The sequence below is a fragment of the Oryctolagus cuniculus genome, chromosome 4 (genome assembly GCF_964237555.1).
Source record: "Oryctolagus cuniculus chromosome 4, mOryCun1.1, whole genome shotgun sequence".
Taxonomy (NCBI): Eukaryota; Metazoa; Chordata; class Mammalia; order Lagomorpha; family Leporidae; genus Oryctolagus; species Oryctolagus cuniculus.
The window spans coordinates 84,292,781-84,310,083 of record NC_091435.1 but is presented as its reverse complement, the minus strand read 5'-3'; the positions used below and the strand labels follow the sequence as shown (position 1 = coordinate 84,310,083).

The 17,303-nt window shown below is 34.6% G+C and overlaps 1 protein-coding gene across 10 annotated transcripts in view; it reads right to left on the bottom strand.

Annotated features, from left to right (window-relative positions):
• Nucleotides 1-27: 27 nt before the first annotated feature.
• ACAP2 (ArfGAP with coiled-coil, ankyrin repeat and PH domains 2) overlaps nt 28-17,303 on the bottom strand; it is a 156,956-nt gene continuing 139,680 nt past the window's right edge. For 7 of the 10 annotated variants that reach the window (XM_008266163.4, XM_008266170.4, XM_008266165.4 and 4 more), the window contains 5 exons: nt 15,724-15,911; nt 15,169-15,278; nt 13,108-13,218; nt 10,025-10,086; nt 28-4,518 (listed from right to left, as the gene is read on the bottom strand). In XM_008266163.4, coding sequence (XP_008264385.1) covers nt 4,418-4,518; nt 10,025-10,086; nt 13,108-13,218; nt 15,169-15,278; nt 15,724-15,911 — 572 coding nt within the window. In that variant the 3' untranslated portion in view covers nt 28-4,417. 10 annotated transcript variants of the gene reach the window in all.

The following is a 17,303-nucleotide window of genomic DNA, read 5'->3' as shown; positions in this document are numbered from 1 at the left end:
AAAGTAGAAGTCTGAGCATAAAAGAACTATGCCAGAAGTGAGAATTTTATTGACTTATTATTGCAATTTTTCAGCATACAAAGTACTTAATCAAGTATATTTACAATTCTTACATAATGTACATTTTAGAATAACTATAAAGATATTGTACTTTGCTCCATTTACAATGACAAACTACAGTAAAACTACATTCATTAATTAGATACAAATCCTCTACATACTAATAAAAAGTAAATGGAGTGTTGGTTATACATTCTTTAAAAATACCTTGTCATGGGTAGCAAGAAATATTACATGTAATAAGTCTTTATGACTGGAATGATCCAGAATACCACAAAGCACAAGTAAACACTTATGGAAAAATAGCTCATCATTTCCAAAAGTTAACTTTTCACCTTTGTGTAAAATGGTGCCAAACAATCTTTATAATGTGGCAAGCTTTCCTTGCTTAAAATTAACACCCAAAAGAGTGTTAGGGAGTTTGAAGAAAAGTGGGAAAATCTAGACAATAAGTAATGCAAAGACCAATGCAGAGAAAAGATTATTTTAACAAATCTAGCTTTGTACTCCCTATTATCACACTTTCAGTGAATAAATACATATGAACAGAAAAGAGATATCCAAAAAGCCATATTTAGAGTTGTCCGGATCCAGATACACTGAACCCATGCCCCATTTAGTTATCTCTCATTTGGATGCATCATCCAGTAATTGAGAAGGATATGCTGAATTAAAATTGCTTTTTAAATTTTTTTACTTTCTCTAATGTTTACTGAAAAAATACAAAATTTTCTACAATTTTACATCTTCAAATCTCCATCTATTCCTTCAAACCTCAATCCAGGTTCTCCAAAATATTTGGAGTCTTGCCATGAGCATACAAGGAAAGCTGGCAGTCATTATCAGATTGTGATCCTTTACAATGATTTCAAATCGTATCATGATACAAGTAAAGTGCCTCTGACTGTCAGTCAGTCAGACCTGGGTTATGGTGTCAACTCTGTCACCAACTATCACAGCAAATGACTCCCCCACCCCTATAAAACAAGAGGAGCCCACAGGATCAAAAAGCAGACAATGTTGACAATCTCCCAATAAGAATCTCAGAAGTCCCACTGTGAGAATCAGGTGAGATAAAGTAATGTCAAATTACACTGTAAGTAGCAAGCAGTATACAAAGGGGTGCTGTTATATTTATAATACATATTTATGTTACATTTAGTTTTACCCCACTAATTTTATCTGTGAGGAACCCTGAATCCAAAAAGGGTAGTGACTACTGGTCTGTGCTCTTTCCACTGTATCATGCAGTTCCAAAGCCATTCAATGCTATAAAAATGTACCATGCCCATGGTGTTATCATACAAGAGTTAATCTGACAACATAAGAGTGATATTAGAATATGAAATTATTCCAAATGGGATATCTTACAACATTTTGGTTTGCTGTGATCACATTGAACATATGTAAAATTGTGTTTTTTTAAAAAAATACCGCTAAAGTATGACAAACTTAAGATGTTCGATTGTGAAGGTATACATTTTTTCCCCCAAAATACACTCCTAAAGAACCAAAGTACATATTCCAAGTCAAGTTTGTTTGTTTTGGTGAGTAAACACCGAAGTTCATTAAAATCGACGCTGAAGACTAGTAAAAATTAGATAATACTCTAATGTGGTAAATCCTTGGAAATTTTTGAATTTCTAAAGATTTTATTAAAGATAACTTCTAGCTTTAGATTTTTAAACATTAAATGATGCAAGGAAGCACTGCAATTAAACTGTTCAATTACCTTTAGCCTAGTTCTAATATGAAACTGCATTTTATAAACTCTTCACAGGTAGTATTACTATTCTTGCTTTGGCATTAATCCAATTTTTAAGTTTATGAGCTAATGACAATAAGCTAAAAATGTAATTAGGAATCAGAAACTAATGTCAGCAGATCAATTATGGAAAGAAAACAAAGGGCAATCACAGGGACTAATGAAGCCCAAGAGAATGTTTAACACTGTTCACACTGTAATTCCTCATCATGACTGAACACTTCTCAGCATAACTAAACTTGGATTTGTTACATACTGTAGAAAAGCTATTAGCTGACACAGCTAAATGCACCTAAGAGCCAACCTACCTTGTAACTATTAATTTAACTTAAAACCTTGCTGTTTACTCTATCATTTCTGCCAAATTTAGCCCAAACTGGATACCAGCACATTCAAGAAACCAAGCCACAGAAATATATTTCTGTATTGCCAGCTTCCCTGCAATATTAAAGATTTAAATTTCTCTGAAGATATTCAGAATAATGATCATCTTTAGGGCACTAAAATATATTTCTAAACATTAAATTTAAGGAGATATTAATTACTGCCATATTAACAACCCATGACTCAAGCCACAGGAGTTAAGAGTGTCATAAGCAACTGCCTTCACAATCACACATATCTCAGAGGTGTATGGAAGCACCGATGGCTGGACCCAAAAGGAAAACTGCCTAGACTTCCTCAAGGTCAAGAGCTTTAGGAGTGAAGCCCTGGGATTAAACAGGAACAGGCACTACAAAGAAGAAGTGAGGGCTTTCTTTTCACTTCTCTTTCTTCTTCTCTTTAACATATTGCTTTTCCTTGAGTTTCTGGACAACTAATATCCAAGTACATTCTAAAAAACACTGTTGTTCCAAATCAGGTTTTTGCCTTTAGATAAAGTATCTAAAAGTCTATCTTTGATCTATGACTCTGAAGTGAAACAAGAAAGATTTAATGTTCTTGATATTGTTCTAGTTAAAATACAATGTTTTGGAAGTTAGCATTTCCTCAGAAATAATTCACAAATATATTTTATTCTTATCCAACATATATTGACCATTACTAAATAAACATTAATGTATCCAAAAAGGCCTAGGTATGGACCCTTTTCTGTGATATAAATTTATTTAAGTATAATTCTTATTTAGATAATGATTTAGTGTTTCATCAATTTATAAAACTCTACTTATCGGGGTAAAATGTTAGAAAATTTATTACCTATCCAATTAACTACAACTTCTCTTTTGCAAGTGTAAAACCCTCATGTAGAAACTGAGTATCAATAATATTATTTACAAATAATTTTAACGGGTTAAATTTAATTATTGACAGCATTAGAAAGGTACCATAAGGCAAATTATCTAACTCTTCTATACTTGCCATAAGATATGTCAATCAAAGGTGGGATAAGACTAATTTGTAACATATAATGGTAACTAAATATACTGATAATGTATTGGAATTTAAGGGTTTGTAATTCATATAAGCAAATATTGAAGCTATATACATGCTGTAATTTAAAAGAATGTACATTGCTTACAGTACACAGGATGGAAATCAAAAGCAAGTTTTTGCTGTATACTTTAGTGTAAACTAAGAAAATATGGGTCTTTTTTCTACTTTGTATAAATTTTCCTTTCACCAACAGCAACAGCAATAATGTTATCTTCAAAAGGGCAAACCTCAAAATAAAAATGCTCTATATTATTTTTATAAATCAACTTTTTTCTTTGAAAGTTATGTTTTGATGAAAGCATAATTTTGCAACATTCACGTAACCTTTGAAACAGTTTTATTATATCAACAAATCTGTTAGGGTTTTAGGAAATCAATCCAACAATGAAGAACTATAACTTCTGAACTGGGATTTTTTTGATGGTTAAAAAAAATTAACAGTTTCTCTTCTGCTTCATAGAAAGGACTAAATCTAAAGGACTGAACTATGGTTTACTATACAGCTATTATATGTATGTAAAAGTATCAGGCAGTAACCTGTCATCTAAGGAATCCAAGGGCATTCATGAGCAAATGGGGAAAGCATAATCTCTAGTTTCAAAATGAAGTCATACATTGTGTGTACAACACGGAGGCTACCAAAAAGAAAAAGCACATACACCTATTTATGAACCACCAAAAATCATCATGGAAGCCAAAGAAAGAACACATTCTTGAGGCAGGCGGAACAGCTGGCTCCCACTTGATGCAGACATGCTGGACTGAATGATCCCACGCTCGACGCATGGAAAAAAAAAAAAAATCAATGCTATCATCATCCCCCTTGACCAAAAAAAAAGAGCAAGAGAGAAGAAGATTCTGTCTAATCTCTTTGTATCCTATACCCTACAGTTAGATGAAATCTAGATTCAACTTTATTAAAAATAAACCCTTTAAACAGGTTTTTAATTTTTTAATAAAATAGGTCCTATAGTATTAGGGTCCTCTCCCAACTACTAGTTGTTTAATTTATAACAACATCAGTGAATGGGTACCTTTTCTCCAAACCATTCAATATATAGCAAAATTAAGTAGAATTAATTCAGTAAAAATCTGTGAATTTTCAGTCATGGTGAGGGTCATCAGGTTTCTTATGTTCCACCTTCTTAAAAAATTTCAGAATTTCTGTGAGTCCTGCTGGAAACGATTTAATTTCTCTGGATTATTGGATGCCATTTGGGAAAAATCACGAAAAATATCCTGGTACGTTTCATCACCTGCATGAAAGTACAATAAGAATGAATTTAAAATTTATACAATTAAAGTACTAATAAACAACAATTTTTATGACTACTAAATGTCTTATAAATCATTACATTAAAATTTTATTCAGATGAATATTTTTGGAAGAAGAGAGTAACTAAATATAAATGCTGGAAAAGTATTTAATGAAAGGAAAAAAAAAACTATACCTGAAAAAAGCACCTCAGATGCAGCCACAGTGGAAAGTTCAGAGTTAGAAAAGAACAAAGATGCAAGTGTTTTAAAGCAAGGTAAAGAAATACATTTATTAACATGAGAAATAAGTCATTCTAAATGAGTTAGAGGAAACAAGACATTCTTCAAATATTTTCCTTGATAAAGGTCAAAAGAAATGACCAAATCAAACACTAAAGTTCCTGATGGATGCAAGTTATTAATCAACAAGACAAACTGATCATCAGATGGAAACAACTTTCCTATTTTACTATTATATTTTAATCAAATTTAAATTGAAATAACACAATGAAGTTAATTCTTTAATGGTTAAAATTAACACACCTAGTCTACAGCTTACTATGCTTAAAATGGAAAATAGAAAATGACTATCAAATCATAGTTTCATATGTAGTCAGAGTGTTTTGTTTATTGTAGATCTTATGAGCAAGAATACTATGATAAAATGGGAATGAATACCAGTGATCACCTGTTAAATTAGAGGAAAAAGAAAATGAACACACACAAATATGCTCATAGAGAATATTCTATTGATATTATAGCACAGTGAATACTGTTTTTCTTGCCATGAGAAACTAAATATATACAGATTAATTCATCAGAAAAAAAAATCTTATTTTTAAAACGAATCATTCACCATGAATGCTTCCTGCTAAACACTAGCTTCACACAGACGCTTAGCATAATTCTGTCCTCAGAATTTAGACCATAATATACTGTTTTAGATAACTATTGTTGTAACATGATTTTATAATTATTTTCCAGAAAATACCTTGCACCCATCTTATAATAAACTCATTGACACAGTTGTTATTAATAGTGCAGTAAGTTTTGTCAGTTTTTAAGAGGCAAGATTTGTGAGACAACAGATATCATACCAAAAGCTAGAGAATTAGAAAAATGTTGGACAGAGGTAAAGACCTAGCAAAAATGTCTAACAGTATAACCCAAGATTTCCAATAAAAATTTTTAATATTTTTATTTGCTTTTAATATTTAGTCTATATAAAAGGCAATTTATTAAAATCTCTATATAGTTTTCATTTAGCCCTGGAAATTTATTCATGACCTGAATCAATAAATTAAATCTAATCAAGCAACTTTACAAAGGAAAAAAAAATAGAATCTTAGTAGTTTGGTTGTGACACCTAATTCAAATCATTACTACTAAAACAAAATAAGGGTTGACATTCTGTAACAACTGGTGACACAATCTATTTATACCTATGAATTCTTAAAAGTTTACTTCCACATTAAAAGACAAACTACAGCCTTTCCCATTTTTAGTCATTCTAAAAGATAACAAAACAAAGAGAGCAACAATAAACTTTAGGAAGTTAACAAACCATACAAATATTCTAAAAATTTTAGATGTTAAATGAAAATATTTAAAATATTTATTGTAAACTTTATAAATATTTTTAAAATATTATTTAAACAGGATAGTCTGGAATTTTACTTTCCAAGAAAAGTGTAAAGTGCCGATTATAATACAAAAATACCACAATGATTGTACCATTAAACACCAAAAGTAACTTAAAAGGCACACATTATACATTCAAGAGGAAATAGAAAGAAGGATCTAGCAAACACTAATGCCAAACGGTTTACAGATAGCACCAAATGAGCATTCTTAAATATAACAACAGTACAATGGCAATATATGGCTTCTACTATTAGCAATGCATATTTTTATGACAAGCTGTGGGATTTTTTTATGTTTTCCCAGTTTTTGTTTTTAAGTCATCTAATACCTATTACACAAGTACATTTTAGTAGAACCATTGTACCATGCAAAACAAACTATAAGACCTTTCATTCACTGAACTAAACACTTCCTTGAGGGAAAATGTTGGCGCTATAATAATCCTTGGTTTCACTGACTGAATACATTTGAAAAGTTACTACAATACAAAAGGAAGTTTCCACCTTCATACACACATACACACAACTTTTTGTTAACAGTTTCTAACAAAACAATTAGTGCACTGTTAATATACTACCTTTCTTAGACCTCAAAATGCGTGTCAAAAGCAAATATTACAACAACAATGACTAAGATAGTTAATACAGCAAACACAAACTGAACTTCATTGTGATTACTTAAAATTTAAGTATAATTTCAATCACTTAGAATTTCTCACAAGGCAAACATAATTTGTCTATACTAGAACACATAAATAAAACTCAGAATATGCTGCCCTGGAATATTATTATAAATGATAAACAACTAATCATCCAGTATTTGTAATACTAAGCATATTCTTTAGATTACTTAGCCACGTTCCAGTTCCCTTCAGAGAGTTAACTCTTCTATGTGCTTGGAGAAATTGAGGTTTTTAAAATATAGACTGTTGTGTTTCCACTGAGAGTGCAGATTCATCTTTAATTTTTGGTATTCAGAATACTCATGACAACAGCAGTAATGGTGGTTCAAGAACTGGCCAATTTTGATCCCTCAAGTGGGGGCACATGTGAGACTCACCCCAAGATGATTAAATGCATAATCTTGCCCTGAGTTGGCAATACCTTCATTTTGTAACTGAGTAAATCAGTGATTCCCAGTCTGCCTACTACATGTTCACATAACTAGTAGTGGACCCCTAAAGCACTGTTCTCAACTGGCTGAGGACCTGCCAATAATCGAGAGTCATAGGACCAGAGACTGTGGGAATTACCAAACTGGTCTCCAACAATTAAGAGCAGAATGTGCCATTTCCCTCATCCACACAAGCCTCCCAAGAGTTGTAGGCATGCCTGAGGAAGGACATTGCCTTCTTTCAGAAGATGTATGTTCTCACATTGCCTTGAAAAAAAAAAATAGAGTGTCTCAGGTTCTTGGAGTTGTAGACAGAAAGTTCAGAAAGGAGATTCCCTAGAAACAAGTCCACAATTGCCAAATATTATATCTGAGTCTTTCAAATGATAGAGCTCCTCATTATCAAAAGAATGAAAATACCTGCACTTAGAAATAACCTGGAATTCTGAGGTTTTTCTTTCTATTGCTAGGATAGCCAAAATAGGATCCCAATAAAACAATTAACCAAAATCTATGAGAAAAACTTTTAGTGATAAGCAGAGGAAAAACCATGAGCCAAGCACATCTGCTCTCCAAAGATGCATAAAGGGAAAAAAAGCAACCAGAAAGCAATCACTGTGCCATTTAACCATGTCACCTGTATAAGCATAAAATTATTCTGCTCTAAATATTAGGCACTGTGAATGAATTAAAAGCACAATTAACTTTGAAACTGATCCTTAAGTGGATCAAGAAGTCCAATTTTATTGTGATAACACTATTTCCAGAATTCTGATCTATTTTTTAACCTCAAAACTAAAATTTGAGAATGGGAGGAGAGCTTGTTTTAAAATGCTTTTTTTTCTAATTTTCATTAAGATAAATTAGAAATATCCATGTTTCTACTATGCATGGAAGGGATTACTCATATACTTCTGGATAAACTTAATAAATATACCATAGTGAAAGAGACATGTGAATACCAAATGGTGAGAGCCAAAACCCAAGTAATTGGGGTGGAACCAGATGGAGGTGGCAACAACCCAGAGGCCCTGACCTGTCAGTCTTCCCACTTCCAGAGAAGAGCTGACCACTGACCTTTGCACTAATCACTTGGGTGAACTTCAGCAGCACACACCTTAAGGAAAAGAGTAGCTCACCAAACATTTAAGTTTAAAATTTCAGGGAAAAAAAATTATCTAACTTAAAATCTTGATGTTCTCTCTTATCTCAGGTCATATCCTTTGAGCATTGTTTATTTTAAAGTGCTTAAACACAAAGGCCTCAAAAACGGCCCAGTAATACTATCACATACATATATCTGTTATAAAATTATAACTTATGTAAAATCTGGCATTCAAGTTTAAAACAAATGGGTGAAATCCAGGATTAATTCTAGAGCTTCACCCTTAACCAGTACTCCTCTTCATGGAATATTAAGAGTAAGCAGTATTCTACGATCCATAGGATTAAAGCAGGACACCTAGATTGGAAATATCTAGTTCAAGTGCCTCCATTCTCAAAATTCTCACTTGTTCTCTATTAAATTAAGCCAAAAAGAAGCAGCCAATACTGTTCTCTAAGAAAAGAATGCCCCCAAACTGATATTATATATTTATCTGGCTAAAATAAAGTAAATGACTTTAAACTAGCATAAAATACAGAGATTTTAAAACCCATTTAAACAAGAAGAATAAAAGATATTATCAGGCCACTTTTAAATTAATGCATCAATATTCCCCTTTTTAATTCAATTAAATGAATGAACACTGTCAAGTCTTTTAGTCATAAATTCCTGAATTTTTTACTAATATGTATATGAATTTAAAGCAGAATAGTAATTCATATATTCAAATTCATGAAATAATTATTCTCTTCTTGGTGAAGAATATATCACCAGCATATGTTCATCAAAGACGGGAATCTGATCAGCACACATTTTCTTATTTCTTGACATCTTGACTCACAGGTGAAAATTATTCAAAATGTAACTTGAAATGATCATGAATTAAGATTTCTCTAATAAGAATAAGTCAACTTAGCCATTAGGTTCACAAAATACTGGTCTAAATACTTGCAGTTATCCAATAGATGTTATACAACTGCTTGAGGCAAAGCTAACGATAAAGTGAGAACTTTTTCCTCAACCTTTTAAACTGATTCCATTCCCTTTGTGAACTTCTCAATCTACTGGTATATTTTTATCTTAAATCTTCAAATCATTTTCAGATAGGCATACAAGACTCATCAATAAACTTTTTCATGATACTTTCCATACTGACTCGTTACATATCAAACACATGATTTGTCTTTTTCCCTGAACACAATTCATAGAAATTCCCTGAATAACAAAAAGAAAACAATTTTGTTATATTCATTTGACAGCTAAAAAGAATTCCAAAAAGAAACCAACCATTTTGCTGCTGTAAGTATATATAAAGAATACTTTTATCATTCCATTCACTTCACTGGAATGTATATGGAAGACATCTGTACAGCAGATAAAGTCAGCAGCCGGACTTAACTATAGCAAGTCAAGGGGTACTGTAATAGGAGTAATTAAGGATTTTTAAAGGCCCAAGATTAGCCACCCAAGAATGTAAGAAGTACAGTCCATACCTAACAACTCACAATTTACAAGTAAGTTATAAAAACTAAGTTGTCATGTTGGTTTGCTAATGAACTATGAATCTTCCAACTGTAAACTGATAAACTCCTGAATGCATTTCTTATACTGCATTTCAGTATGATTATTAGTAGAATATTGACCTGGCTGTCCATAAAGTCCTTCGGATTCCCGCATCTCTTCATTCATTCTTGCTAAGCGTAACCTAAAAGTAAACAAAAAAATCTTTTAGATGATTCGTTCGTAAACAAATGAACTATATAAGCAGGTAATACATGTATTAATATAATTCTTTTTCTTTTACCAGTATTTGCCACTAAAATAAAATGGCTTTGGGTTTATCAGACCTTGCAAAATGAGATATAAAATTATCTCACAATCAGAGAATTCTTATGAGAAAAGACAATGAAAGATTTCTGACAAGTACATTCCAGTTCCATTTAAGCAGCATCCCTGCAACAAGTCCAGCAGCATGCTTCCTTCAGACTCCAGAGGATACCTGGCTCCTACCACAACCTGTCAACAATTAACTGCCAACTGGTGAAATTATTGCTTCTCTTGTATGAAAGCAATAGGTTGTTCTAAGTTCTCTGGCTCACAATGAGGTGAGGGAGTTTCCAAGGTTTAAATTGCAGGTGCTATCTCTAAGTACTGGGAATATATTCTGATTCACAAATATTATGAAAATAAATGGGGCTGACACTATGGTGTAGCAGGCAAAGTCATTGCCTGTGGTGTTGGCATCCAATATGGGCCACCAGTTTGAGTCCCAGCTGCTCCGCTTCTGATTCAGCTTGCTGCTAATGTGCTTGGGAAAGCAATGTAGAATAGCTCAAGTCCTTAGGTCTCTGTACCCATAAAGGAAACCCAGAAGAAGCTCCTGGTTCCTGGCTTTGGACCAGCCCAGCTCCAGCAGTTGTGGCCATTTGGGGAGTGAACAAGCGAATGGAAGATTTCTGTCACTCCCTCTCTCTCTCTTGATCTGCAACTCTGACCTTAAAATACATAAATAAATATTTTAAAAACTAAATAAAATTAAACAACTATGGGATACCAAGGTTTTCACAAGGCTACCATATTGGCTATCTTAGAATTACTCATCCTGGCAACTGAAGGAAAACATGTAGCATTGGGGTAAGAAGGTAAGTATTTCCTCTTTTCATTTTTTCCAACTAACTTTGAGCAACATTTTGAAAAAGACAAATATTGTCTCTCCTACTTTGTACAGCTTGCCAGTCCTGCTGAGCCAGTAAATACCCACTGCCTTCTAGGACCTATATCACCCTCTTCTGACATCTTCCCTCTGGCTATAGCAACATCAGACACGGACTTTTCCTAACCTTCAAGGTTCCACAACTCCCTTCATCTGTTCACTCAATCACTGTATGAATTAACGACAGCTCCATAAGTTTTCCTTTGGCATCCTTATTTTTAGAAAGAGTCCTTTACAAAAATTCTTAAGTGAAACCTAAGTCTTTCCACAAAATGAGAAAATCTAGACAACTTGGAAATCGATATTTTTGAGGAAGGGGATTACTGTTATATAGGAATTGCCTTAGAAGTTCCCAGGTTACTTTCCCTACAGTATCTTTTCTTTAATAATTTATTTGTCTCATATTCTAACTCCACAATAATTTAATAGTTCTGACTTTCCTACAATAGACTTCACAATAACAGTAATTCAAGACACTGAGTACAGGGAGTTGGTTTTGCTGTTTGATTTCATTAATATGGCAGGGATCAGAGATGGATGACACATGGCAAGTCAAGGATTCTCATTGGAAGCTTAGGAGTTCAAGGCAGCCATGGGAGTTTGTCTAAGTGTCTGAGATTCAGTAATGTAGATGGGCCTACTTCTACTCAAAGGATGAAGGATCGTAATTCTGGGCTTCATGTAGTGCAGAATTGACTAAGTAAATAACTTCATACAAAATATGCTTGAGGTTTCTTACGTAACAATGAAGTACATGTAATAGCCACATTTCTAGATTACAACTGTAACAAACTAGTTTGATGTAAATCAAAGCAAGACTTCAAAATTCTTTCTCTAACAGATCACATTCAATTTGATTCAAACATTCAGAAACATGTATTTTTATCATAAAATTTATCAGGGGGTCGCTGCTGTGGCATAGCGCCTCCAGTGCCAGCATCCCATATGGGCGCCAGTTTGAGTCCCAGCTGCTCCACTTCTGATCCAGCTCTCTGCTATGGCCTGGGAAAGCAGTGGAGGATGGCACAAGTCTTTGGGTCCCTGTGCCCACTTGGGAGACCCAGAGGAGGCTCCTGGCTCCTGGCACCTGGCTTTGGATTAGCGTGGCTCTGGCCATTGCAGCCAATTGGGGAGTGAAGCAGCGGATGGAAGATCTCTCTCTCTCTCTGTAACCTCTGACTCTGACTTACAAATAAATAATCTTAAGAAAAAAAAATTATCAGGTGCAGGGTTGGCAGTGGAGGATGGCCCAAGTTCTTCAGTCCCTGAAACCATGTGGGAGACCTGGATGGAGTCCAGGCTCCTGGTTTCTGGCTGGCTCAATCCCAATTATTGCAGCCCTCTGGGGAGTGAACCAGCAGGAGGAAGATCTCTATGTCTCTCCCTTTGTACCTGCAGCTCTGCTTTTCAAATAAAGAAATAAATCTGTTTTTTAAAAATTTAATCAGGTGTTTGTGTGAATACTTTATTAAGAAAAAAAAAGCACAAATTCCTGTCACTCTGCAAAGGCAATGCAACTTCTCTACTTACAATCTTTTAATTCTCAGGGCACTAGAATAATTACCCATTATTCTACCAATCTCAAATCTCTCCCCCCTTAGAAATATACAAAAAATTAAACAAATCATTTTAGAGAACTGGGACTTGAACTAGCACCCATATGGTTTTCTTTTTCTACTAATGAAGCAGTAGAGCAGAAGTGGCTAAGAAGAAGGGTTTCAGAGTCAGAATTCTTGGTTTAAAGTCCCAGCTCCACCAATTATTAATTCCTCAAATTATCTGTAGCAAAGCTTCCTTATTTATAAAATGAGAAAATGTCTTACAGGGTCTTTATGATAAACAAGCCAGCTGTTCATTCATTTACAGTGTTTACATTTAATGTACTTAGAAAAACATGTGGCATATAGTAAATGCCAAATTTAAAATTCACACATTAAGTATAAAACTCTATGTTAACAGCCTGTACAAATAATACATTATATGAAAAATATTTGAGTAGAAGAAAATACTTACAAGGTTACTATATCAGCATTGGCTGCTTCTACAGCTATGCTCAAAGGGTCTTTCCCTTCTTCATCAGTGGCATGTTGATTGGCACCTCGTTTTAGAAATAAACACACCTGCCTGTTTAAGGAAACAGTATTTTTCAGATATTTACAACAAGGAAAAAAGTTAATATTTAACTTAAAAAATAAAAAGTTCTACTTAATTAAAAAATAACATTTTTATTAAGAAATTCTTAATTCATTCTATATTTATTAAATACTGACTAATAATAAAAATTTACCAAGACCAGTCTCAAGATATTTTCATATACATTTTATTTAAAGTACTATATAACATACTGTGATGTATAAATTATGATCCCTACCCTCAAAGAATATCATAAAAAATGTGATGCTATGACATAAAAAATAAGTAATGCTGGCATCCAACATGAGTACCAGTTCGAGTCCCAACTGCTCCACTTGCAGTCCACCTGCCTGATAATGCACCTGAGAAAATAGCAGAAAACGGCCCAAGAATCTTGGGTCCTTCCACCCACTTGGAGACTCAGTGGAGTTCCAGGTTCCTGGCTTCAGCCTGGCCCAGCCCCGGCAGTTGTGGTCATTTGAGGAGTGAATCAGCAGATGGAAGATCTCTTTCTCTCCCTCTCTCTCCATAACTCTGCCTTTTAAATAAATAAAACAAGTCTTCTTAAAAAAAAAAAAAAAAGTACTTGAGGTTTTGCCATCCATGTGGGAGATTTGGATAAAGTTTCTTCTACTGGTTTCAGCCTGACCCAGACCTAGCTGTTGCAGGCATTTGGGGAGTGAACCAATGAACAAACGATTTCTGTCTCCCTCTCCCTCTTCCCTCTTCCTCTCTTTCTGTCTCCCTACATCTCAAATAAAATAAACAAACATTTAAACATATATATTTATACACTTCTGAAAAAATGGGCAAATGGGGTCTACAAAATAGGAAGAATTATGATAATTTTAGAAGAAATATACAGACTAGGTTAAATACTTAGATAAGTATAGAAAATTTTTATGATGGAGTTATTGAATTGAATCCCACTGATGATATAGGGAAAGAAAATAAGCTATACTAAAAACTGAAGACACTAAAAAATAAATTTAAAAAAGAAAAACCAATTATGTTGGGTACCCTGAGGTGTTTCATTTAAAAAGTCAGCTATGATAAACTTTTCATATAAAGTCAAGATTTATTTTATTTATACTTACTAAGAGAAAGTCCATTTTCATGATTTTATTGTTCTATGAGTCTTAATATTGCTCCAAAAGCCATAATATCAATAGTCCAAACTAAGAATTTCATTTATAATTTGACTTTAGCAACCCTATGGAAAAACTAGCGATTCCAAAGTTACAAAGATCTTCCAATACAGGCTGTGTGTATGTGCTATGTAGTTAATGTAATGTATGTGTACATTTATAAATACACACACAGAAAAGAAGTCTGACAAAATCATCATAATTTCAGTCACAGAAGAGGTATTACAACTGACCTACTTAAAATGATCTAGCTAAGTTAGGTAAGTGATGCAGTACCAAAATCTAAAAACTAACAATGGCTTTTTAAAATTTTTTTATTTAGTTTAAGAGACGGAGCAGACAGTTCCCATCTGCTGGTTCACTCCCCAAATGTCCATAAAGGATGGCATAGGGCCAGCCTGGCCAGATGGAAGCTGGGCACCAGGAACTCAATCCAGGTCTTCCATTGCATGTCAGGGACACAACTACTTGAACCATCAGCCATTATAAGCTGACTTCTAGGGTACATATTAGGATAGAATCAGGAGCAGTGTCAGGACTCAAACCCAGGCACTCTGATCCAGGACACAGGCACCCCAAGCACTGTGTTAACCCTAGGCTAAATGCTTGTGCCAACCACAGGTTTTTTCTGAACAAGAGTCTTTAATGTTCAAATTCTATCATACTAGTAAAGTCACATGAATGTACTCCTTTACAAACTCTACCAAGTGACCTTAACCTCAGAAAAAGCTAACTAGTGTTTCAAAATAATTTTCAAATAAAATCTACTTAATTATTTAAGCAATCTAGTTACCCTGTATGCCCTAAGACGGTGGCATGGTGCAGTGGTCCCCGCCCTTGAACATCTCTTTGGTTCACATTAGCACCATTCTGTAGAAGGAACTCGCATGTCACCAAAGAGCCCTTAAAGAAAAAAGGAGGGCAACAATGTACAAAAAGAAACAACAATACATTTCTATTTAAAAGCAATGCAGTTTTATTTATGTTAGTCAAATAGCATTTCTATTTCATTCTCCCTTCCCCCCAAAAAAATAACTCCCAGGAAAAGCACAGAAATGATAAATTGTTTTATTTTCTTCCTAAGAACTATTTCTAGTAAGAATTCATTTGCAGTTTGTGATCCAACAAAACAAACTACTACTTTCATTTTCAGATTTTTCTTCTACTTAAAAAAAAAACTGAACCAATCAAGTGATTTCCAGATATCATTACCAGCCCCATAGAGGCTTCTTCTGTTTTCTAATCCATCTATTAATACAAATTTTAAAAAACGCTAAAAGCATCTTGAACTGTTTTTTTTTTTTTAATGTTTTACCACCACCAAAAAGCTCCAAGTAAGAATTCATACCCCTAATACAGCCTGAATAAGTGGTGTTGCTTTGTTTTCCTCTGAATTAGCCCAGTTCACATCTGCACCATGAGCCAAAGCCTCAGCCATTTTTGGAAGATTTTTTTCATATGAAGCCCTGTAGAGCTGAAGTCCTGGATTAAGATGTTTAGAATCGAGAAACACAGAAGAATCTTGCCTTTCTCCTTCTGTAATGCAAACACAAATACAACAATAAAAGTGGGCTCTTGGTGAGGGGATGGTAGGTACTGTCTAATAAGTACACAGTTCTGCAGGATGAAAAGAGTTCTATGGATATATGCAGGCAAACATGAATGTATTTAAATGCCACTGAACTGCATTCTTCAAAATGGCTAAGATGGTAAATCTTCAGTGTATTTTAAAAAATGAACTAAAACCACAATGTGAAAGCTGTGACATAAGAAACCATTAAACTATCCTAGAGTGTCACACAGATTATCTTTTTTCTTTTTTTTTTTTTTGACAGAGTGGACAGAGAGAAAGGTCTTCCTTTGCCGTTGGTTCACCCTTCAATGGCCGCCGCGGCCGGCGCATCTCGCTGATCTGAAGCCAGGAGCCAGGTGCTTCTCCTGGTCTCCATGGGGTGCAGGGCCCAAGCACTTGGGCCATCCTCCACTGCACTCCCTGACCACAGCAGAGAGCTGGCCTGGAAGAGGGACAACCGGGACAGAATCTGGCGCCCCGACCAGGACTAGAACCCGGTGTGCCGGTGCAGCAAGGCGGAGGATTAGCCTAGTGAGCCACGGCACCGGCCTCAGATATCTTACTAGCTATAGACTATTCATTCCCTAAACATTCAACTTTTTTTTAAAAAGACATCAACTGGCATGTCATCTTGGCCAGTATCCAATGAATTAAAAATAGGGTATATTACTAAAAACTTCGACACAAGAGGGAGCTAGAATTCCTAAAGAAATTTTACTACCAGGGGTCGGTGCTGTGGTGCAGCGAGTTAACACCCTGGTCTTAAGCGCTAGCATCCTATATGGGCCCAATTTGAGACCAGCTGCTCCACTTCCAATCCAGCTCTCTGCTATGGCCTGAGAAAGCAGTAGAAGATGGTCCAAGTCCTTGGCCCCCTGCACCTGCGTGGAAGACTTGGAAGAAGCTCCTGGCTCCTGGCTTCGGATCAGCACAGTTCCGGCCGTTGCAGCCAATTGGGGAGTGAACCATCGGATGGAAGACCTCTCTCTCTCGACCTTTCTGCCTCTCCTCTCTCTGTGTAACTCTGACTTGCAAATAAATAAATAAATCTTAAAAAAAAAAAAAAAGAAATTTTACTACTAGATCAAACCTCACTTCATTCCTAGGGTGATTCAAAACCATCACAATTTGCACTATGACCAGTCAGATAATTTGAAGAATGCTTATTCTCTTGGATATTCTATAAGATCAATCACTTAAATCATGAAGGAAAGAATGTAAGCATAAAGCACAGGTTAAAAAAAAAAAAAAACTAACAGCGACAGAGTTTCTGATCTCTTTCTCCTGATTAAAAAAAAACGGCTAAATGGAAGGATAAGGAATAGTAAAGATGTAGAGTTCATGTGGATTAACAA